Below are 25889 nucleotides of genomic sequence, written 5' to 3' on the forward strand. Positions count from 1 at the left end.
AAACAATAGTGACCATGGTGTGCATTTTTGGTTTTTGTTTTTCCTAATTATATGGGAAGTGCTTTGGATGTTTAACAAATAAACAATTTTTTTTAACAGCTTTCAGTGGAGCTACCATATACTGGATGTGTACTTTCCAGTTCTCCTGCATTTTCATCACTACCTTTTTTGTCCAATGCCTGCCACCTTGAAAATGCCCTTCATTTGTTTAAAGACAAAAAAAAAAAAAACAAAAAAAAAAACACAAAATAGGATTCTTCATCTCTTATCCATGGCTTCAAAAGGAAGGGAAAAAAAATGGAGTGGAGGTCAGGGCGAAAAGGAGCTTGCTAGACCCCATAGCAACAGCCCGAGCCCAGGGGTAGAGGACCTTCTTTCAGGAGAGCGCCCTGCTCCCGGGGTCACTGCAGAAGGAAGAACTGGGACTTGGGGAGGAGTCGGGCCACCTCCGCCCCCAGCCCGCGTCGGTGCCACCGGCCGCGATGAAACGTGAACCCGGGTAGCCCAGGACACACGATCGCCCCCCTCGCCCGCCGCCAGGGCCCCGCCGGGAGAGACAAAGAGACCTCGGCCCCAGCGCGGCCGGCCGGGTGCGGCCCCCGGGCTCCCCTCCAAGGCTCCCGGGCCATGGCCAGGTCTCTGCGCGACCCCCCTCCCGGGAGCACTGCCGGCTCCATCTGACCGCCCTCCGTCCCCTCCATCCCCTCCGTCCCCTTCCCGTTCCGGGCTCTGCCGTCGCTCCCAGCCGCTCCCGTCTGTCTGTCTGTCCGGCTGGCCTGGCGCGCGACCTCCGGCCACCGGCTTGGATGGACGCGCGAAGGCTGCCCGGCGGTCCAGGGCTCTTGCCTCCAAAGTTGGTTCTGCTCTCTGTGCTCGCAGGTCAGTGACCCAGGGCGGGGGAGCGGGATGGGGGTCCCCGGGGCCCCGCTTGGGTCCCACGCGGGGCGACGCGGTCTGAGTCGACGCCCCGGGAGCGCAAAGATGGTGTGGTCCCCGGAGAAGGGGACCCTGGTCTCCACCTCCGCGCGGTTTGGTTTTGTTCCTTTCCTTTATGGTGCCCTTTCCTCTGAAGTCCCCTCGCTGTTCTTTACTTCTCTTTCCCTTTCTGCACCCAGCAACCTGGAACCCCCACCCCACACTCAGGGGATTTTACTCTCCGGATAACGGAACATTATCCAGTTGTGTCCGTATCCACGACTCCGGAATCAGGGCGGTTGGAGGCTACGGGGTGGAAGGAAAACATGTTTAAAAAGCACCTGAAGTCTGAGGAGTACTGCGGACGTTTTCCAACGAACCAGAGTGGTGACTTTTGCATTTCACTGCAGGCTCCGCACTGCCTCTCCACCCTCGCGTTTTGAATATTCCGCTTTTTCCCTCTGGAAGCAAAAACCCTGAGACCTTTGTTTTTATTCTTTAGAGGCCGATTCTCTAGTGCAGTCGCCTGGGCAATCGGATGCTTTGAAGTCAAACATAAGGTTTTTGGGCGGCATACATTCACCTGGAGTCTAGTCTGTTTTCGTGGATTTGGTTGAGCCCTTGTTTGTAGTGAAGGGCCCCTCATGTCCCTCCTCCCAATTCCTCTCAGTGAGCATTGCTGATGACTGATGAGGCAACGTGCTTTTCTTCTTTAGCTACTGCTCTGGAGCCCGATGATCTGGCCTTCCATTCCTTACTCAGGTCTAAAGTTAATTACACACGGGTTTTTGCATCTGTTTTCTATTCACAACACAAGCTAAAAGCGAAGTGTTTTGGCAAAAGGTTTTCCCTGTCTCTAATTTCCTATGAGGAAAACCAGAGGCTGGTACCCATGACCTTGCGATACTAAATTTATGTATAGCAGTGTGATTTACTTTTTAATATATAGAAAGATTGTTTTTCTAAGTGCCTATAAAGATAGGAGAGCTGAAATGAAGAGTTCTTCAACATTATCTGCACATCAAAAGCTTTGAATTCCTCTTTCAACTCTGCCAGAAGTGACACACAATAACTCTTATGGAAATTTTCAGTCTGTTTATTGAAATGCAAATTAGTGGTTTCCATAAGTTAGTTCAAAGATATTTTCCTGTAGGGAAAATGAAGAAATTTATAAAAGTAGGAAAAGCACTTCCTGTTTAATGAGAAGAATTCACATTCTAATCTGTTTACACTTATTTCTTTTACTTAAATCATACAAGGTTTCAGAACTTGAGGGACTAACAGAATCAACTGCACTCATATTTGTTTTATCTCTTTATTCGTTTCTTTGAAGTAATGATAATTCTTTCCTACCCCTTGTCTTTATCAAGAGAATACAAAAATAAGAAAATCGAACACAGCAAATGCAACTGTAATAACCTCATTTGCTCTTACTCAACCACACCATTGATAACAACTTTTTCTTATTCTTTTGTCTTATTCTATACTTTGTGGTGAAGAGAAAGCTTCTAATTTGCACACTTTTCCTTCTCTTGGCTCCCTTCCCCAGGTTCCCTTCCGCAGAGCTGGTTGGTTAGTTCAGAAAGTTTTCTCTCCATCCATTTCTTCTCTCTTTCCACATCTCTCCCTGCTAAGCTACAAAATACACAATCTGAAGCCAAAAATACTAAGTTGACTTATTGTCTTTGATAAGAAATATTTAGTTAATGTGTTCTTTGGTATTAATTCCTGAACTCTTTATCGCAGAGGTTTTTTTTATATCAGAGGCTTCCATATTCATTCATCTAATATTTGCTGAGTGAGATATGGTGAGTGACAGAGGTCTTCCTCTGAGTCTTGGCTAGGAGATAGTGTGCCCATTACCCAAATGGGTCACGGGAGAGGTACAATCACGTGCTATTGGTGTTCAAAGGAGCGGGCCTGATTGCTGGCCTAGGAGTGTAAGCTCCATGAAAACGATGTCTGTTTTGCTCAGCTTAATAGTCTCAGAGACTAGCAAAACGCTTGGCCCATAAGTGGAACGCAATCAATATTTGTTCAGAAAAACTGAATTGAGTAGGACTTTTAGGAACTAGGCCTTTGAAAGATAGGGAGGTCTTGGAGATGGAGTAATAGGACATAGTATGCACAAAGGCAAAAACCACGAGATGTGTCTTCACAAAAATAGATAATTCAGTTTGGTTGGAAGTAAGAGTTATTGCTGGAAGTGAGGATTGAGATGAGATAAGGGAACACTACAGAAGTAAGAATAGTTCAGACACCCTGTTAAATTAATTGTTTTAATGGGACAAAAACACAAGTAGATGTGCTGTCCATAACCTGAATTATAATCCCAAAGCAAACGCATTAAATTCCTGGCCCATTTGTTAAGGAGATACGAGCAAGTTTCTATACCTGAAGCATCATGCTGTATTGTGGAGTCACTTCTGGAATGAGACCCAGTGAAGTGTTTACATTATTATCCAACACCCAGTACAGGCTACAAAGACAGGATTTGGCCAAGGTTTTGCCTTTGCAGTCTCAGCTAGAGTGACTTCTGTCCCCTCCCTTTCCTTCCTCTCTTATCCTTAGCTGTAGTTTATAAGAACCTTGTTCTGAGCAAATCTTTGCAGCCAGCTGCTGTTTTTCCTGTAGGACACATTCCTTAAGGTGGGGTGGGGGTGGGAAACCTTCATCCAGATCTTCATGTCTTTAACTAAGTTTGCATTGGCTGATTTTCAAGGATATTACCTTGAATATGAGAAGCAATATTATTTGTTTTCTGAAGACAATAAAAATGTTCCATTTTTTTTTTTTTACAAGTGAGAAAACGCTCCTGTATTGTTCAGACTCTGATCTTTGTAGAATTAGTCTCAAATTAAGTGGAGAAAGCAACTAACATATCAAAATAAGCTTTGAGGTGTTGTTGGAACCTCAGTCTGGAAATGCCATGGTTGTGAATGTATTTGCCGAGCTATTAAATCTGCCCTTTTCAGTCGTTTAATTCTGGGAAGTAGACAGGAGCACTGGAAAATGCCATAAAAATCATGAACAATGTGTGACATGATGGAGATGTTTGCTGCAGGTAAAAGCCAGTTTCTTGGCTACAAGATCTTGGGCTTGGTTTCCTGTCACATTGGCTCAAAATATTTTGATATCAGCATGTCCCTACATTAAGAGTAATTGAGTGCAATAGTAGTAATTGTGTCTTTAATATTCATGGAGTGCTTAATAAGATCCCTGTCCTGGATGTCATTGAAAAGGCACCTCATAAAGCTGCTTACATATCGGTTGTCCTCCGATGAGGATATCAGCTCTGCCTGTATCTCAATGTCTTTTATAGCTTTTAAGATCATGAAGCAAAACATTCCTAAATATTTGAATTAATTAAACAGCACACAAAAAATGAGAGCATTAAAGTAAACATTCACTGGGAAAATGAGAAAATAAATAGCCTTTAAAAGTTTGATGCGTTCTGCAAAAAGCATACAGTCAATAAATCATTAGATTGTGTTTCTATCTTCAAAATTTTCAAGTAAATTTAAGCAGAGTTACTGCATCTTACAAAGGTAACTATCCTCCCCCCCCTATCTTTTTACCCCATCCCAGAGGAAGACATTAAAGTTTGTTAATTTAGAAGTTAGAAATAAAGTTGGGGGAAAGAAAATGTGAACTTTTTTATCTTGTTCCACAAAGGCCACACATTATTGGTAAAGGTGAATGAACTTTGCTACTTTTTGGTCACATCCTTTTGTAAAAGTTAATCTTGGCAAGGAGTTGATTTAAAAGCAAAAGCAAAATTTTTCTTTCCAGATAAATCAATTGGGCATGTAGACCTAAATATAACATCTTATATTTTTATGTGACTTGAGCAAGAAAGCAAAAGCCTTACATAATTTAGAAAATTGTTATTACCTTCAGAGATTGAGTTGGAAATGACTTATTTTGTGAATTTTGAACATCTAACTTAAATTATCAGGCTGTACTTCATGTTTTCCTAATACTATACCTGAAGCTCATATATCCATTATAATGTATACCACTAACCATAACTAAATGGTAAGCTTAACCTGTTAAACATAAATTATTTAGATGGAATAAAGAATTTTTTAAAGCCAGGGTAATTTCTATTCAACATTTTTGGTATAATTCTCCTTACCAAAAACATGTGGCAAAAAAAAGATAGTAATTTGGTTTTGTTAACTCTAAAATGTCCTTTTTAATCAGAAAATACCTTCCCCCCATCACAGAGTGCTGTTTCATAGTTTATTGATTCTTCAACCTGACATTAAACTCTTAATTTTTCCACAAGTTAATTATCTAGGGAAATTTCGTATTTTCTAATCCAAATACGTTGACAAGATATGCAGACTTATTTGTGTTACCATATGTAAGCAAACCGTGATCATTGTACATTATTTTAAAATTATTTCCAGTTGACATTATTCATGTCAATGACATTTTCCATTAAATGAAGTTGAAAGTAATACCCTAAAGTCAAAAGACTTGACCATTTAAGAATTATTATGAGAACTCAGTTGACAAATTGAATGACCGTTTAGTTATGTCATTCATTCCTCCCTTCATTGTCTAATTCAATTCTGACCACCAACTCTGGTGCTGGATGCAGGTGATTCAAAGAATGGTCTTTGCCTTTCTAGCTTTATATCTAATAGAGAAGGAAGATTAGTTCAGATGTTTACAAATGTTTTACCATTCTGAGTACGTTAAACAAAAATCTAAATCCACTGAGGAATGGTTAAGGTATGAAATGGGATAATTTTTCATGAAGTTGTGAGTTCAGAACTGTAACTGGATATGTTGTTTCTGTTTTTTAGACAATTGCCTTGCTCAGTGTGGCAAAGACTGCAGATCTTACTGCTGTGATGGGACCACGCCCTATTGTTGCTCCTACTACGCCTATATTGGGAATATCCTCTCGTGAGTAGTGGTCAAATTTGGCAATATTGATGCCCTTTCCCATGTCCAGGGATGGTTTCAAAATGTACTGTTATAGGCATTGGCAAGAAATTTTTAAGAGTGGTTGTTGACATATAATCTGTACTGGAGATACTAAATCCTCATCACTCTCTAGTATGTTATATTACTGGACAACATGTATAAGTTAATATATAAAATAAATTGCCTTGATTGTTGCTTAATTTGTGTTTTAAAATAATAACAATGTTTAAAGTAGACCTTATTCATATTACTGATCTTTTTTTCAACATTGTAAATTACGCTGCCTGCTTTGTTACAACGTTTATAAGTTAGAATTTGTCATGTAATTATAGCCAGTTTATTTTGCCATCCATGTATTTGTCTAACTCCTTCAGTAAATATCCTGGAAAAGAGACATTATGAATAAAAACAGCTGAGATATGAAATGTCAATTTTCTATGTAATGCATATAAAGCAACTTCAGGAACCAAGTTTAGAGCCAAGATAGTCTAGGCGTCAGCAACGTAAAGTAATAACCAACTACGAAAAGCAATGAGACATACACACTTCGCCTGTGTTAAGCATGTCTCCATAACGAACTAACATTTTATTTTAGAGATGCTTCTAGTGACCCTTTCACAGGGGTTGCCTAAGACCATCGGAAAACACATCTATAATTACATATTGTTTTTGTGATTCATCACTAGGCTTTAATTATGTTCAATCTGTAACAATGACATTGGGGGCCACCACAGCATGAGGAACTGTATTAAAGGGTCGCGGCATGAGGAAGGTTGAGAACCACTGTATCTAGTCAACGGGAAATGGAGAAGCAGGAACTGCCTTCAGGGTCGTAGGTCTGAAAAGTATACACCTCTCAGCTTCTCTGCACAGACCGGCATGGTGGGAAATCAGAGGGAGAATGAGGAAGGGAAGCCTTTTCTGAGTCGGAATTGCCTGTGTCTTTCAGATAGCTGCAAGCGTCTAGCTCCTCTGTTTTTCCTTAGTTCTTATTCATCAGGTGAACATCAGGATGACTTAGATGCTGTCCTGTTGTGGCTTCACTCAGGCCCTATGAGGGCTTGCTTGGAACCAGGAAAGATTAGGCACTAACCTAAAGGTTGTCCCCTGCGACGGCATATAACTCAACATCCCTTTCCTGACAATAGAAAACCTGGTGTAACAGACTTTCTAGACTCAATGTTGGGGCTGATCCTGGAGACCCTGTCTCTCTGAATGAGACCAAAAGCAGCAGGCTTCCGGTTCCTCCCGAAGAATGCCATGGTTCTGTAAGAAAGGGCAGGCTGTAATAAAGACCGAGGGATGGAACTTTCGCATGTTTGAAATGCATATAAACTCTAAATAAAATGTTTGAATTTTTTTTTTTTCATGGAAGACTTGGTGGAAAAGAGATGAAGTTTCCTTCTTACATTAGGGAATGGTCAGAATGCTAGTTATAGGAATTAGCTCAGAATACCCTAAATGTAAGTATGTAATGAATGCTGTTGCACATTTATATATCACTTCACATTTAAACTACATTATGACTAAGTTCCAATTTTATTTTCGAGTGGTCTCCACATGCCAGATACTGCTGTGCTGGGTAGATGTGTGAGTGGTCCCAGCAGGTGGTATACATTTGAGGAAGCTGACATCAGAGTGATTCTGTGGTTCTTTGGTCCTCTGATTCCTGGCCCATTTCCCTGTCCACTAACTACACCGTGCTCTGTGCCTTTGTCTCTCATCTGATAGCTCCCGCCACCCTGGTAAATATATATGTGAGACATAATTTATTAATCAGAATACTTAAAAATTAAGCTTAGGCATGCTTGATATGTTTTAATTTGCAATCATATTCACATGTTAATGGTACATATTCTAAGTCACTAATTTCACCACTTAATTAAAGTAAAGAAGTAGTTGAATTGATATATTTATCTGGGTTATTAGGGCCATGTACTTGTAATATTGGGGGGGGGGGAGATTTTGTCTTTGAGACAGATGGCATTATGTTTCAGGCAGTTAACACTGAATTTTCTGTTCAAAATAGAAACCCCTAAGTAAATCCCTTGCTAAACAATTCTTAGGGGGAAAAAGGAGGAGGTACTTTAAAATGTTTTCCCCACTGGATAAAGGAGAATACATTTTCAGGATTTCCAGTTATTGTTTAAGATTTGAAAAGAGTTCTTAACTCCACCCAAAGTTGTTGTTTTTTTTAAGTTGGGTGTGGGTGGAGGGGTTGAGAGAAAAAATATCAGTCCAAGAATGCTTACGAAAGTTCTTTCATGCACATGCCTTCAAATATAGCTATTTTGGAACTCAGAAGCTATGCTTTCTCTATTCCAAGCATCTAGGCACATTCCTAGCAAAATCATTTTAATCATCTTAACAGAAAATTAAATCTTTGTGGTTATCAGAAAAGTAATAAGGAAGAAAGCAATAAACACAATGGATGTTTTGTCTCATAAATGAACAACTTTATAAATTGGCTTCTATTTTTGTCTGTTTAAAAATAGAAAATATCTTGGCTCAGCTTACAATGAGCTAAAAAGAGTACAATTTGGGTCATTCTAGACCAGGGGTGGGCAAACTTTTTTACTCGAGGGCCACAATGGGTTCTTAAACTGGACCGGAGGGCCGGAACAAAAGCATGGATGGAGTGTTTGTGTGAACTAATATAAATTCAAAGTAAACATCATTACATAAAAGGGTACGGTCTTTTTTTTTGAATAGTTTTATTCATTTCAAATGGGCCGGATCCGGCCCGCGGGCCGTAGTTTGCCCACACCTGTTCTAGACTGTTGGTAACTGGTGAGGTCTGGAACGCGTATCATGGTTGCTGAGTGCTCCCCTAGTCACCCTCTGAAATGATCGGAGTACACATGTTTCACCCTTAATTCTCTTTAGTTCAACTCTGCTCTGTTTTGCAGACTAAACATTAAGACTCATTTTGAAGAGATCACAAGAGCCAACTTTCTTTTTACCTTTGAGTTAAAAAACCTTATTTTCCCTGGATGAGTTAATTTTTACAAATAAATTGACCCCTCCCCCTTTTATTCCTTTTGTGGTTAGTAGCTTTAAAATTTACTTGTATCTCATGGAAAACCTTAAAAATTAAAGTTTTACAATAGCATATCTACCTTTTTAATGAAGATATAATTGGCATATAACATTGTATTAGTTTCAGGTGTATAAGGTAATGGTTTGATCACCACGGTAAATCTATTTAACATATGTCTATTTAAAATAGAATATTCTACTTAAGTCATTATGGTCACAGATAATGTTTTCAATATAGAAAAGTAGTAGTTATTTTCCAGAATTTAGGAATAATTTTACAGAAGTCAGCATATACTATGCAATCAGTTATTAACAAATACATAGTGTGTGCCATAACCATGGCAGTACTGAGCTAGATTATCAAAGATGAATAAAGGATGTACCCTGACCTTGAGGATCTTCTATAATAAGAAAAGAGAGTGTAGGCAAAACATTCTAATTTGATGAAGTAATACATGATGTGCTATTGGAGGGCCAGGAAGAGAGAAAACAGTGCAGAGTGTGTGTGTGTGTGTGTGTGTGTGTGTGTGTGTGTGTGTGTGTGTCTAGAAAAAATGTTTGGAGAAAACCTCATAAACATGAAATTTGAACAGAACTTTGAAAGAACTTTATTTGCAAATGGACAGTGAAAAAAGGTAAGCCCTTCTAGACAGATGGATTTGTGCTTTCAAAACAAAGATATAAGAAAGGCAATGGCCAGTTTGTAAAAAGCCATGTTGCCCAGCATTGCTAGAGAGGTAAGGGTAACCTTTTAACCCTTTGCGGTCGTATTAAATTTGGACATGGGTGTCGTACTGGTCGGAATTAATTTCCATTGAAAGAGCAGTGATACATAACATGCAAGATTATGAAGGATAAACAAGATTTATTAATTCTTTTTTGGAACTACGTCACTACTAGTAGAATCACTACAAACGTTATCACTTTCTATGTCAGAGTCAGTATTCAAGGTGCCAAAATAAAACTCTTCATCGTTACTTTCAGATTCGCAGTACACTTCTTTTGGTAACTTTCTTTTTGCCATTTTGGAGTATTATTTTTAAATATCTTAACAAGCGAGAATGCCTGATTACAGTTAAACGTAATATGTAAAGCTTTATTTGAAATTCTGCGAAGTATCTCCGAAGCTTGTCGATTTCTTCACTCTCCAAAGGCGACTGACTCGCCAGGGTGTTTTGCATGGCGAGGGTGGAACGACCGCGTTTGTTTATATTGAGTTGCGATATCTCCGATTTGTCAGGGCAATGTTTTGGTTCGTGACAAGGTCGCTTAGACACTTAAGAGCTTTCAGAGAAATTATGAACTGATACATGAATGAATAGAGTTAAGATTCATACGGTTCCTTGCTGTGGTGGCTGAGAGCAGACATACGACTGGAACAGTAAAAAAGCTTTGGTGGCCGAAACCGGTTTGGCTAAGTGGATAGAGCGTCGACCTGCGGACTGAAAGGTCCCAGGTTCGATTCCGGTCAAGGGCTTGTACCTGGGTTGTGGGCACATCCCCAGTAGGAGATGTGCAGGAGGCAGCTGATCGATGTTTCTCTCTCATTGATGTTTCTAACTCTCTATCTCTCTCCCTTCCTCTCTGTAAAAAATCAATAAAATATATTAAAAAAAAAAGAAAAAAAAAGCTTTGGTGGCTGAGAGTAGACAAACGACTGCAAAGGGTTAATATAACATAAGAATAGGTCGCTAAGTCAAAAGATAAGTTCTTACATTTGCATACTTTTATTGGTACATTTCATACATTTATTGGTCATGCCTAACACAATTGAAACAAAATAATTCAGTATTTTTCTAGAAATAAGACAGCTGGTTTTTTATAGAAAGAACAAATTCTTAGCACTGAAACAAGGGATATAGGTGAGAAGGTACCAAATAATGATGATAATTAATCATTCCATAGAGAAAAGATTTTGAATAAACATTTGAGTTGTTACAGTATTTAGAACCATTTATGACAGACTGTGTGACTTTGGAATCATTTTGCCATTTTTGACATTTTTTATCACAAAAGCAACTACCTAAAGATTAAAGCCTCACTATGCTTAAAAATGAGAATTGGGCCAATTCAAGAAATAAACAATTTCTCATCCAATTGATTCTCAAACATTTCATTCAGCCGCTCTTGTCCACGGAAGATAAACATCTGTGATGAATATGGAATAGGCTATTTCAATTTTTGCTGCTGATGAAATTGAATTGGCATTCCCTAGAGAGAGGATCCAGTGTAAAGATGTGGTTTCTACAATAGTCTTTAGAATTAGTAGAATTCAAGGGAATAGAGAGTGCAGTTGAGTGGCTAATTACTGTTAGACTACTGAAAGTGAAGGTAAGCTACGACATGAGTAAGAGAATAATTGTACAATATCGAATAGGAAGCAGTAATGACTGGATTGGACACAGTGAGCCAGATGACAAGAAGTAAGATTTAATCCCCTTCCTCAAAAATAGATTTTTGCTCTTCCAGCTTGCCTTTGTAAGATGCAGGTCTGTCTAGGGATTCATCAGAGAGACATCTGACCAACTCAAAATCCCCATGGGGAAAAGTCCAGAGGAAGAACTAATAATGAAGATCCTGGTGGGATTAAGGTTCTTTTCTTCTCAATGAAATGTGAAAGATGTATTGCCTGGAGTTTTGCAAAGACAGCTACTAAATATCACAACTGTGATTTTAGAGTCATGTTATGCATGAAAGCAAAACGAAGTTAAAAGATAAAGGTTTCATATTTTCAAATGGCATTTGAGGTTCTATGCTCATTAAGTAGCTGAGCATTCTGAATAAAACATATGAGGCTATGCAAATACTGACAGAAACATAATGCATTTTGAAAGGCCTTTGGCATTGGTAAACACATTTAAATTAATTAAATTTAAATTTTCTTAGTACTCAGGAAAAGAACACTTCTGGATGGAGCATATTAAGCAAACCAAAGTCTGTGGGAGTCTTATTTTTGTTTTAGTAATGACATAAAGATAAATAACTAACAATGTTAAAAATATATGAACTTAATTTAAATTTAACAAATGATTTTTTTAAAATATATTTATTGATTTCAGAGAGGAAAGGAGAGGGAGAGAGAGATAGAAACACCAATGATGAGAGAGTATCATTGATTGGCTGCCTCCTGCACACCCCCTACTGGGGATTGAGCCCACAACCCAGGCATGTGCCCTTGGCTGGAATCGAACCTGGGACCCTTCAGTCTGCCAGCTGATGCTCTATCCACTGAGCCAAGCCTGCTAGGGCTTAACAAATGATTTTAATATAAGAAGAAAGTCAGTGATTCTCAGAAACTTACATACACTTACATTTTATGGGTTATGTTATAAAAAGCAAACTTTATGTTATTAAATGTCTAAAACTTTTCTCAGTCAAATCTATATTCAATTCTATCAGAATTGTCTTTGCAAATTAAGTCTAATGTCAAAATCATAATTTGTTTTTAGGAAGGCATAGATTAAGTTTTTAGGAAAAAGTCTCAGTAACTTATTTCTATAAATAAGGACAGAGATATCCTATGTTCTATACCAGTTACTTGATCAGCTTCCTGAAAATTGTTCTACATCTATTTCCTTCAAGTGCCCCTCATCCTTTCAAAATTCCTTCACCCCTATGAAAATTAATCTGTCCTTCCCTAATAAGCTTGAAGACACTTCCTGTGGTGGTAGGAATAGTAAATAACTTTATTTTCTTCTTGTGTTTTATATTATACTAGAGGCCCAGTGCAGGCAATTGCACAGCCCCGCCCACCCGCACGCTGCCCTACCTGCCCACCAGCTGCTGGATCAGAGCCTGTGGGCCGTGGGGGAGGGCCCGAGAAGTGCTCCATGCACCTCATAGTGACCGGTCATTTGGTCGTTTGGTAGTTTTGGTCGTGACGCCTCTTGGCCTTTTATTATTATGATAAAAAATAAAAGTGCTGGTCTTTTAGTTCGTGTGAATTGCATACATTGCCATAACAAAGCAGCTGATGTAAGGCTCCATCTTCAGGTATCCTGATTGTACCCAATCATATCTGGTCATATATTCCAGGGTTTAGGGACTACCTTAGATAGAAATCAGAGTTGGGTATTATAAGAGAAGGTCTGTTTGGTGTTGGCAAGGATTACGAAAGTCATGGGAACTACCATTTATTTATCCTTTTCCTGTTCCAGATGCTTAGGTTATATTAGTTTATTAATCTTCAGAGTAGCCCTAATGACCTAAGTATTATTACTCTAGTCTGTAGAGATAAAGAAACTGAGGCTCAGAATTAGGGAACTTTTTTCAGAATTCACATGGCTACTAGTTTTAATGAGCCGGCATTTAAAAATACATGTGCTGGACTCTTTCTGCTGCTCCCCACCAGCTCCTGAAAATCTGAAGCTTTCAGGATGGGAGAATGGAAGCTATTCGTTGCTCTGTGACCTTGTGAAGTTTTAAAACCATATTTTGGGGTGAGCCTTTTCTTACCCTCAATATCTGGATTAAATTCTCTCTTATATGCTGCCATACATTATCTTTTACCTACTATATTATTATTTATGACTTTATTCAAGTTCCTAAATTACCTGTCTGACCTTCCACACTCTAGCCAGTGGTTCTCAACCTTCTGGCCCTTTAAATATAGTTTCTCATGTTGTGACCCCACCATAAAATTATTTTCGTTGCTACTTCATAACTGTAATGTTGCTACTGTTATGAATCATAATGTAAATATCTGATATGCAGGTTGGTCTTAGGCAACCCCTGTGAAAGGGTCGTTCGACCGCCAAGGGGTTGCGACCCCACAGGTTGAGAACCGCTGCTCTAGACCACGAAGGGACATGAAGCCAATCTGACAACTTAGTGGAAGGTACAGGGCCTGGCCACTCAGTGATCGATGATACGTCACTAAATGCAGACCAATCCTCTATCTAAACATGAAAAATCTGACATTTTGTGGGTTCTAAATAAATATGTACCATGTGGATATATATTTGCTTAGAAAAACCAAATTGTAATTTGAATATGTTAGAATTTATTTTCACAGAATACAAATCAGGTATCATTCCATTGGATTGATTCAGTGATCACTTTCTAGTCACACTTTGTATGACAATAAATTAAAAGTCAGATAATAAGATTAGAACTCAAATGCCAATTTAGTTATAATAATTTTTACCTATTGTCATGTTTCATTGACACAGCACATATTTGAATGTGGTCCATCAATGAGGAAGTGTGACCTGCCTGCCTGTGACTATTGAGGCAACAGGCTGCTGTACAACTCCATTCAGTTGCGCAATTTTTGGAAATAAAATGTCTTATTGATAATGTTGTGGAAGGAAGAATTATGCACACACAGAGTGATGTTTATCCCATTTTCTTGGAAGAATTCTGGTGGGCAGCTGCTGGTCAGAACACAACATGCAGCTGCCTCCGAAATGTAAAATGTTAGGATGAACACACCCATGACGAATGACAATTTCAGAGGGCGATGGTAGCCCCTGCAGTGTAATAGGATTCCATCTGAAAGTGCCATGGGTGCAAGCCTTGCCTCCTTAACGCATAGTAACTCAAGATGAGCAGAATTTCTAGTGTCGACATCCTTTCTTGTAAAAACAGGAAGAAGAAAAATCTTACAGGTAACGAGAAGAAAGCCTTTTTATGCCTTTGCACCAAGCTGACAAAAACAGGAAAAAAATATGACAAATTACCTCACACATACTCTTTATGAATTCACACTGCCCAAAAGGTAGGCAGAACAATAGCTCTCTATGCTTTGCTGCCTTTTGCAGAGAAAATAAGTGCTACCTGTAGTTGCAAATAACCAACTGCATAATGTTGATACAGCATTTTCCCTCTACAAACACCAGAAATGAAACAAAATCAGTCTTCAAAGTCTTACCCAGAGGGAAATATTTGAATTTAAATTTATCCAATAAATGGTAAAAACTCCACTATGCAGTTGGCAATCTTGAGCAATATATTAAATAAATAGACTTTGCCCTTTTTCAGGAAACAACTCTTTGTGAGTGTTCTTAATTCACAGTGGTTTCAGTGATAGTAGGTTGTAGGACAACTGATAAAAGTTGTGAGTTCCTCTTTTATGCTGTGTGAACTTTATTCTCCTAATATCACTGAGCCTCAGTTTATTCATTTATAAAAAAGGAATAGGCCCTAACCGGTTTGGCTCAGTGGATAGAACGTCTGCCTGTCAGCCTGAAGGGTCCCAGGTTCGATTCCGGTCAAGGGCATGTACCTTGGTTGTGGGCACATCCCCAGTAGGGGGTGTGCAGGAGGCAGCTGATCAATGCTTCTCTCTCATCGATGTTTCTAACTCCCTATCCCTCTCCCTTCCTCTCAGTAAAAAATCAATAAAATATATATTTTTTAAAAGGAATAGCAGTAATAGGTTACCTATATCTGAGAATAAAGCTGGAGGAAACATTTGCACATAAAGAAAGAAAAATCTGTACATAAAAGCACTTAGAATGGCTTTGGAAGTGTTCTCTGTCATTAGTGAAAACATTGGGTGGTGAAACCATCTGGAGCTTGGAAAAAGATGGAAGCAATGGGAGCAAAGTGACTCCCCCAAGGTCGTTTGGAAGCTCAGCACTGACCGGCAGAGCATGGCTTTGGGTGGGAGGCTCTCTCCCTGGTCTTTAGACCAAAGCATGGGCGTCTCGCCTCAGGGAGCACTCTCAGCACTGACTGAAACAAACGATCTACTGAATCAAATGTGACTGCGGCCTGATGATGGCAAAGGTAGCTAATTAAGCACCATGCCCCGCTGCCCAGCAGTTGCTAAAAGCAAAATGCCGCCCCCAAAGTCATGTGCATTAAGTAGACAAATCTGCCTTGTTGCCCTACCAGTGGTCGGCAAACCACAGCTCGCGAGCCACATGCGGCTCTTTGGCCCCTTGAATGTGGCTCTTCCACAAAATACCATGTGCGGGCGCACACGTACAGTGCGATTGAAACTTCGTGGCCCATGCGCAGAAGTTGATTTTCAGAAAGGAGATAGACGAAACTAGTATATAAGACGAGTGTGGATGGGAGAGTTGAAAGGGGTCGACCTCAGCCAACATACCTCAATCAGATTGAGGACGTTTTTAGCAAAGGCCAGCTTAGGAGTCCCCTAATTAAGTTAATAACAATGTACCTACCGATATAGTTTAAGTTTAAAAAATTGGGCTCTCAAAAGAAATTTCAATCATTGTACTGTTGATATTTGGCTCTGTTGACTAATGAGTTTGCCGACCACTGCCCTAGACTGACTTGTCCATTAGAGGAAACCAGTCTAAACAAAAATACTATATAAGCATAACACATACCAAAAATCAGAGGGCAGTAATTTGCTTTATAAAATAATTCATTATAGAGCTCCAGATCATTCACTGTTCAAAATTTATTTTATTCACAACTTTTCAGAAGTGCACATTGTACATACGACTGGTTTGTCTCTACTGATGACTTGCCCACAACAATTTATGCACAAAACAGTGGTTTACCTGCTAGCCATTCCAGCAGTGGTCACAGTACTCCATACCCTCGAGCATGCTTTTGCATGGAAAAGTTTAGAATTACCCTGATTGGGCATTTTTAGAAAATGTGTTCATCAGAAGTTCTTTCAATATATCAAGTGCTTAGGAGATTTACAAGAATAAAACGAGCAATGACATGCCTCTGATGATATTATACACAACCTACATCGGCAACAATTGCCAGATTGAATGAATTTTCAGTGATGGCAATAAATGCTAGCTGGCATGCTGAATAAGACATCATTGATCATACCAAGGATCAACTGAGGTCTATCAATTCTAGAATGAGTTTCTTTTTACACAGCTTGTTGGCTCTAAACAGCCAGTTTACCATGCTCTATATTTTACACAGTGTCTGCAGTAGTTTTTGTTTCATTACCTTTTGTTGGAAGAATTGGCTCCAATTTGGGGTAAGACAAAAAGCACACTTCACTCTGCCTCCCGCTGAATGCAGCTATGGAATTTGGGTGGAATGTGCAGAGCCGGCAATTTCAGGTATATGGGAAGAAAAGAATAGTAAGCAGATCGGTGAACAAGACCAAAATTTGAAGTACCACCTAACTAGCCATGAGTTTACCAGTTTTTCCCCTCTGCTTACTCCACTCTGGACTAAACATAGCCCAAAACACAAATAAACTAAAAACCTACAGTGCAATTTAATTTAAAAGAAGGCAGGAAAGGAGAATCAAGAAATGATAAACCAAGAAAACAAACAGAAAGCAAATAATAACATAATAGACCCAAATCCAACATCGATAATTAGTGATCAAAACACAGTAACTAAAATAAAGGATAGCGAGTGGGTATTTTTAACTGGCAGAGTTTGTCCTATCTTCATGAAACTCACTTCAACTACAATGATATAAGTAGGTTAAAAGTATTGGAGGAGGGGAAATGGAAGATGTTGGTCATGGGTACAAAGTTTCAGTGATCTAAGATGAATAAATTCTGGAGATCTACTGGATAATGTGACTATAGTGGACAATACTAATGTGTAATTGAAATTTGCAAAGAGGTTAGATTTTAAGTTTTCTCAACAAACACACACAAGAAAAAGCTAGCTATGTGAGGTGATGGATATGTTAATTACCTTGACTGTGATCATTATTTATTAATGTATATCAAGCCATCAGGTTGTACACATCAAAGATATATAATTTTCATTGTCAATTATACCTTGATAAAGCTGGCGGTGAGGAAGCAATGAGCTATTAAGCCATGAAAAGAATAAAAGAGAAAGGATGGAAAAAGATATACCATGTAAACATTAAGCAAAATAAAATTGGATTGTTGTTACATTAATGTAACACAAAGTTCAGAGCAGAGAATATTACCAGCCATAAAAAGTGACTTAATGTGTAAAGGATCAATCAACCAGGAAGAACTAACAATCAAAAGGAGAAATTAAAAATTTTGACATTTTGTTTTTATCAACACCAAGTAAAGAAACTAATTTTGTTTGTTGAAACTCAGTTTACAATAGAAAAAGAACAAAACATGTATGTTAACCTACATACAGGGTTAAATGAAATTATTTTTATTTTCCCTTTCTTTCGCTATTTTATTTTTTAAAATATTTTTAATTGATTTCAGAGAGGAAGGGAGAGGGAGAGAGAGATATAGAAACATCAATGATGAGAGAGAATCATTGATCAGCAGCCTCCTGCATGCCCCACACTGGGGATCAAGCTCACAACTTGGGCATATGCCCTGACTGGAAATCAAACTGTGACCTCCTGGTTCATAGGTTGATGCTCAACCACTGAGCCATGCTGACTGGGCTCTCTTCTTTATTTTTAATTATGAGTCATACCAATTAATGCATATAATAAATGGTAGCTTAGTTTTACTCTATTCCCATTCTAAACCAATCTAAAACTTGATAATCTGTTGTGTTTTTTTATAAACACTTCCATGAGGAAATGAAATCTTCCCAGAGATGTCCCACATGTATGCATTTTTGTAGTGCACTAAAAACCCATTTCAATGATGGTAGAAATATTAATTTAACATACTGGATGGAAAGTGCGTTCTGTAGGTGACATGGAAGAGAGACATGGACACAAACCCTAGAAAATTGAGCGTCGATAATTAAATGTTGTGATGAAAATGACTAAAATAATTAATTTCAACTTGGGCTAATTAGGAGAATTATTGCCTCATGAAATGTGGAAGAGAATTTTGGAAGGGAAATGAGTGTAATATTAAAACCAAGCCTCTTTAATCACTAGCAGGCTTTTCCAACTATATTCATACATTTTTAAAAATTCATTAAACTTTTTAAAAGAATGATCCTGGATGTTTCTTCTAATCTAATATTGATGAGAAGGGAGAGCTCACACAGAACTGCAAGACCCCAAAATTCATTTCTTTCTAGAATGAAATTAGGTCATAAGGGAGAAAGTAGCTCATAAGAGAAAAGAGTTTATCCTGAAATGATTCATTTAAAGCCAGTGAACTCTATTCTACTTTTCAGATTATGCTATTAGGAAGACCAACCCCCAGGTGTTTCAATCCATCAATGATCTGATTTAAAGATCTGCAAAATCTTGTAGTTTCCCCCCCCCCCATATTATATCATTTGTTTAAAATAGCACGTGTAAGCCTATATTAGCATGGAAGAAACAAAAATATATTGATTCATTTTTTAAGTAACATTCAAGCTTGTAAATGCCTTGTGATACAATAATTATGTCTGTTAAGCATAGAAATTTCACAGCATTTACATTAGTTTAAATTAGAGGTTCTTAAACTTTAGTATGAGAACCCCTGGGAGTGCTTGCTAAAAACATTTTCCAAGACCATATCTAGGAATTCAAGTTCAGTAGATCCAAAATGTAGTAAAGAAATGCATATTTTTATTAACCATCTCCCACTAGGAGATTCTGGAACAAATGACCCTTGGACCACACTGGTCTAAGTAAACCATATCAAAAACATTTTATTTGGGACTCTTATTATCCTATTTGGTTATCAATTTAAGAGATACTAGAGGCCCAGTGCATGAAATTCATGCACTCAGAGGGGGGTGGTCCCTCAGCCTGGCCTGCGCCCTCTTGCAGTCCAGGGCGGAGGGAGTGGGCCTAAGCCGTCAGTTGAACATCCTTAGCACTGCTGTGGAGGCCTGGCCTCTGGCTGAGCGGCACACCCCTGTGGGAGTGCACTGACCACCGGGGGCAGCTCCTATGTTGAGCATCTGCCCCCTAGTGGTCAGTGCATGTCATAATGAGTGATTGAGTGGCCTTAGCATATTATTAGCATATAACACTTTGGTTGGTTGAACGGACGACCAGACAACCGGACATATTAGGCTTTTATTAGCATACTAGAGGCCCGGTGCACGAATTCATGTACTGGTGGGGGCATGGCCTGCAGGGATCGACCCGCTGTGGGAGAATCGCTCATCCACAGTCGAGCAGCTGTGGACCCGCCCTCTGAGTGGCTGCTCCCACTATGAGAGAGCTGCTCATTCCCGTAAGCTGAGTGGCTGCTCCTGCTGTGGGAGTGTACTCACCACCAGGAGGCAGCTCCTGTGTTGAGTGTCTGCCCCCTGGTGGTCATTGCACATCATAGCGACTGGTCAACTGGTCGTTCTGGTTATTCCACCCTTTGGTCACTGGGCTTTTATATATAGAGATTAGGCTTTTATTATATAGGATAATAAAACTGTCATTTCATGAACTATAGCTTCTTTATACTTACACAGACTTACATAAAGGCTTAGTTCAATTTACTATGGTAAAAATATCCTGGAGTGTTGAAAATCAAATGCCATGAAGATTTATTCACGTTTAATCAAAGTAATTGAATAGAGTTCTTGAAATTACTCGAGAACCAGTGGGTTCTCAGTAAGCCCACAAACAGTCAAATGAACAAGGCTTTTACCTCTACCTAAAATAGGACTGTAAAATGGTGGTAACACAGGAATCTGTTCCATAGGTGGCTACAAGGAATAAACTAGTTAATACTTATGAACCACTTAGGACAGCAGCTGGAGGTTAGTAATTATTACCTACCGCCTATCTTTTGCCAATGTATGCTTTCATTACATCAATTAGCACTTTCATGATGGGTGATTCTGGGAATGGTATTACTATAAGAGGAAAGTTGTGTTAAACATGACTTTTTCTTGTCAAAGGCAGTAAAAAAAAAATGTGGGAATAGAATTACAATCTTCAGCCAGACAGGACAAAAGCTTTAGCTTAAATGCTGCACAGGCTGGACCCTTTCTTGCTCTATTTTAGGAAAAATCAAAATGAATGCTGGTACCTGGGGTCCCCCAGCCAGAAACTGTACCCTCAATCTTGCTCAGCTCTTAACTTCTGGCAGATAGCACTTTCATCTGCATTGCCTCAGTGCTGGGATGCTGGCGTTCCCACCAGATTGTTTTTTGTGCCTTTAAATATCCTCTAAGGCAGCCTCCAGCCACAGTGAACTTCCTCCCCGAGCTGGGCATGTTTTTCCCTTAATGTCCATTACAGTTGCTGGAGTACTCCAAGCCCAGCAGAGTCCATTGTGGCATTAATGCAGCTTTCTTGTCAGAGCTCCTATCTTGCATGGGCCCCTTCACTGCGTCTAAGATGGCACATTCACATGGTGGGGCATTTTTGTAACACTTGCATAGTAAAATATTTTGGCTATTTCTTTTAAGACCACGGTCTCTTTCTATTTCAATGTTTTCTTCCCCAGGGGCTTTGGAATGGCTGCACCATTTTAGGGATCCAGCCGGGGGAAGTGGAATTGTGGATAGATTTATTCTAAGTTTAGTATACATTTATGTGGTTCATTGATGCTTCCAAGTATAGTTAAGTTATTGCTAGCCATTCTGATACAGGAATGGCTCCTCAAAATAATCAAACAACTCAAATCAAATTTCAATCCATCATGTTAGAGAAGCGATTTTCAACTGGTATGTACCAGCACACTGGTGTGCGGCAAGAATTTTTTAAATATGCAGTACCTGACCATTTAGTCAGGGGCACTGACCTCTTTTCCCTTAGATTGGCAAATTAAAAATGACAACAGCCAACACAACAATAGCTGTCTGGTGTGAATGAATCAAAATTATACCTAATGTTTGTCAGATTGGCAAAAAATATAATACATTTTTTATGTGCTGCAAAATTTTAGTAATAAGTTTATGTGTGGCATGAGATGAAAAAAGTTTAAAATCACTGTGTTAGATGAAACACTATATTATCTTTCTCTTCCCTGTTTGGAAAAAGATATTGCAAAGTTATTGTCTTATGAAGAGGAGCTCAAAGAATTTGCAGGGGAAAAAAATGTAGTGAAACGTTCAGAATTCACACTGCTGAGTTGTGTCAGGCAGTTAAACTAACATATTTTCTTTTAAGTGTCCCCAAAATTTTACATGCTTCAGACTCCAGGAAACACTGATCGCCAATAGCTTTGGTTAGCAAGTGGCATAGATATCAACTGGTCTGTTTCTAACCTGTTTCTCCCATAAATCATATTATTTTTAATTCATGATATTGTAGACCTTGAGTTTTTCTCAGAAATGCATATATCATGTTATAGCAGAAATAGCTGCCGTTGTTGCTGCTGTTGTTATCACTACAATTGTTGGATTTTGGGATGATGAAGGACGGATACATTTAACCAAACCTGTTCAGTAACAGAAAGATTTTTTTAGTATGATTTTGCATTTTATATTGTATTTTTAAAGCTCTCTATTTTTGTGTTTGAAAAACTGCATTTTAAGAAAAATATCAAGAGAATTAAAGGCCACAGAAATATGACCCAAACTTTTTCTGAAATTAAAAACTAACTAGATCATAATTTTCTTAATCTATGCTTTAGGGCTTTGTCTCATTTGTTTTGTGTTCCTCTGCTCCTATCATTGTTGAGTTAATTGAAATTGCTTTTGAAATTCTACTTTAAGTTATTGATTGGCTTTTTTGCTTACCTTTTGGTATTATTGTTTTAGTGTGCACTGCAGATTACAATATACATCCTTATTTTTTCAGTCTGTGAAAGTTAATGGTGTCATAAAATGTAATAATTTTGCAATCTTTTTTTAGTGCAATCTTATAGGTCTTTTATTTCCTACCATTTATGCTATGCTTTTTATGTTTATTACATAATATGCTATATATGCTATCATTTTAACTTTAAACAGTCATAAATACTTTTTAAAATTAAGATCTTAATTTTTATCTGGCATCATTTCCCTGTGGCTTGAAGAAATTCATTTAGCTTTTCTCATAGAGAAGGTCTGCTGAAGAATTACCTTTTCTTTTTTCTTTTCACCTGAAAATGCTTTTATTTCACCTTTATTCCTGAAGGTTATTTTTGCTCCTTATGTAATTCTGGATTAACAGTTTGTTGTTTTCATATGACACTTTAAAGCTGCTATTTCACTGTAATCTGCCATCCAGTGTTTCTGCTAAGAAGTGTTGGAAACTAGTATTTTTGTTCCGGTCTGTGTAAAGGTGTCTTTTTTTCCTCTGAATGCTTTCAAGATTCTCCTCATCTGTTGCTTTCATCAGTTTAACTGTCATAGACCTCCAAGGCTATTTTGTTTTGTTTTGTTTTGTTTCTATTTGTTCTACAAAAGGTTTCCTAATCTGTAAATTTCAGAAAATTTCTTCCATTTTTTCTTCAAATGTTGGAATTATCCAATTTTTTCATCTCCTTCTGAAACTCCATTTGTATTTGACCTTTTGATATAGTCCCACAAATCACTGAGACTGATATTTTTTTCTGCCTGTTCTCCACATTGTACAATTTTGATTGAACTATCTTCGAGTTACTGACTCTTCTTTCATTTACAGTACGCTGTTAAACCCACCTGTGGAATTTTTTGTTTCAGATATTGTGTTTTTCGTTTCTAGAGTTTCCATTTTGCTCTTTTTAATAGTTAATATCTTTTTGCTGAGACTTCCTGTTTATCCATTTATTAGAAACATATTTTCCTTTGTAACCCTGAATGTAGTTATAATAGCTACCTTAAAATCCTTGTTTGCTAATTTTAGCATCAGGGTCATCTCATAATTAGTCTCTTTAATTGATGAGCAGACATTTGGCCCAGTCCAAATGTTCATGGAGACATGTGGTTCACACCAACCCATCTACCTAACCCATGTGCCACAACAAACAAGGCCTCCGAGACAAGCAGGGTTATTATTGGCAATATGGCCACAGAACAATTATTGGACCAACCAAACATATAGTATTTTTAATATATTAATCCTATAAGCCATACGGATAAATGACCATTATGGGTTGCTTGAACCCAAGACATTTCCTCAGCATGGTAGTTTTGGACAGGACGAAATATCAAGGACCATTTGGTGTGGACCAAATATGCTCACAGACATTATGTATAGGACCAAATTTTGAGGACCTTTTGGCGTGGACCAGATGTCTCCATGGATGCTTTGGACAGGAGAAAATGTCCTGCAGGCCTTTAACTTCCTTTCCTCATACTATATACCTAGTAATTTGAGATGTGTCCCGAACATTGCGAAAAATACAGGGTAGAAACTGAATTCTGTTACTTCCTCAGAGTTGATGTTTTGTTTGTTTTATCAGGTAGTTAACACGGCAGGACTCACCACCAGGCGTGGTCCCTCCTGCAGTGGGTAGCTGCTCACAACTCTGTTCCTTTCTGTAAGCCTTGGCTGAGCTGCTGGCAGTTTGCCCCTTGCATGAGCCATTCAGAGGTGATTCTGAAACTTTTCCCAGAATTTATGTACAAAATTTAATGTCCTTTCCCTTTGTCGTTTCTCCTTTCCCTGATTTCCCCGTTCCCCCCCACCTTCCTCTACTTTGATTGTCCTAAACTCTGTCCTGTGATTCTTAAACCAGTGCACTGCTGTGGGTTGTAGCCAAGATTTAGCCAATTTGCTTAATCTGACTGGGGTATGCCCTTGAGCAAATGTCTTATCAAACAGGAAGTTCACACAATCCCATTTCCTATTTCTAAGTTTTGACTCTCCTCCAATTTATGCCTGCTTTTAGTTTCTCTCTAGTGACTTCAGGATGTATTTTTCATATTGTCAAGAATGTGTGGTTGTTTTCTGTGGTATGGCTGTACCAATAGAACCTACTCCACTTTTACCTTTCTACCAGAAGAAGAAACTGCCTATACCTCTGGTTGTTGCCTTTGAGGAACTCATAATCTGATGTCCTAAGGAGAGATACTAAAAGCACCTAGGGAGAGTCTCTGACTAGTTCTTTTAAGAAATGATTTCTTTAAAATACAAAATAGATGTCTTTTTTGCAGTGGCATTGCATATCAACCTTGTTTTCCACTCACTTTTATATTAAATCAGAGAGAAGTAGATATGCTATTATGAGCGGAAGAAAAGATGTGAATTCAGACATAATAAAATGCTGCTTATGAATGTATGAATGCACCAAAGCTTCTGCTAAACAGCATAGATTGAATGCAAATGTCTATCTGTACTTCCTCCTGAAGACTTACAGAGCAATGACAATAAAATAATTAAGAAAAAAAAAACTCACAAGGAAAAAAAAGACAACAGACAACGTAAGTAACATTGTGAAATCTGGGCTACTTTAACCACTGGTAACTGTAAACTAAAAAATATAATGATCTGAGTCTGTTGAGACAAAAAAGTCATAAAGCAAGTCATTTTCACACAAAACTATAGCTAATCTCATGAATTGGTGGCAACTGATGCTTAAAAGGCAAAAGAAAAAAAAACAGAGGGGGGGACAGTGACTGAAAAGGGAGTTTGGATTGAGCATCTCTAAAAGAGGAGTTAGATTTTCCATATTCCTTCTCTAGCCCTACTCCACCTAGAGAAAACCTGGTCCACTTTTGGAGAGCTTTTATCTGACTGGCAGGCTCTGGATTTGGAAACAGCGAAGAATTGCTGAGGACAGAGGATGCGTTACTGTGCTGAAATCAGAGGGATTATGGGAAAATCTTCCCACTGAAGAGAGACTTGCTCCCTGCAAAGCTCCAGAAAGGCTTGCAGCCAGGCATATGAACTTGAGGTGGGAGATTGGTACTGCCTTCTGGAAAAAAAAAACAATCCACCCAAAAGTATAGACCTCCAGCAGGGATTTTTAACCAGAGGGTCTGTGAACTCAAATGAGAATAATAATGCATTTTTGTTTTTACTATCCTCTGAAAGTTAGCACTTCTGTTATTTCTGAATGTAGAAAACAAACCACCATAATAATGGCAGTACCTGTGACCTTTGTCACTGTTATTTTCTTATGACATTTCTTTGAAGTACACTCATCAGTTATTAGACCCAACAACAGTTATTAGACACAATTCTAAAGCTTACTATATGATGCATTAATAATGACGCACATATTACTATAACACAAATTTAACTTTTAAGATTTTTATTTAATTAGTTTCATGCATTTTAAAACATTCGGAAACAGAGTTTTCATAGGCTTCACCAGAGGACCATACACACACACACACACACACACACACACACAGTAAAGAACCCCTAAATTATGGATACAGGCATT

The 25889-nt window shown here is 38.5% G+C and overlaps 1 protein-coding gene across 1 annotated transcript in view; it reads left to right on the top strand.

The window, feature by feature from the left end:
- Window positions 1-806: 806 nt before the first annotated feature.
- CYYR1 (cysteine and tyrosine rich 1) overlaps window positions 807-25889 on the top strand; it is a gene marked incomplete at its 5' end in the record, with an annotated part of 76371 nt that continues 51288 nt past the window's right edge. The window contains 2 exons of the mRNA XM_081086566.1: window positions 807-879; window positions 5733-5835. Coding sequence (XP_080942692.1) covers window positions 807-879; window positions 5733-5835 — 176 coding nt within the window. The remainder of the gene's footprint in view (window positions 880-5732; window positions 5836-25889) is intronic.

Source organism: Myotis nattereri (assembly GCF_964212035.1).
Source record: "Myotis nattereri genome assembly, chromosome: 3".
NCBI lineage: Eukaryota > Metazoa > Chordata > Mammalia > Chiroptera > Vespertilionidae > Myotis > Myotis nattereri.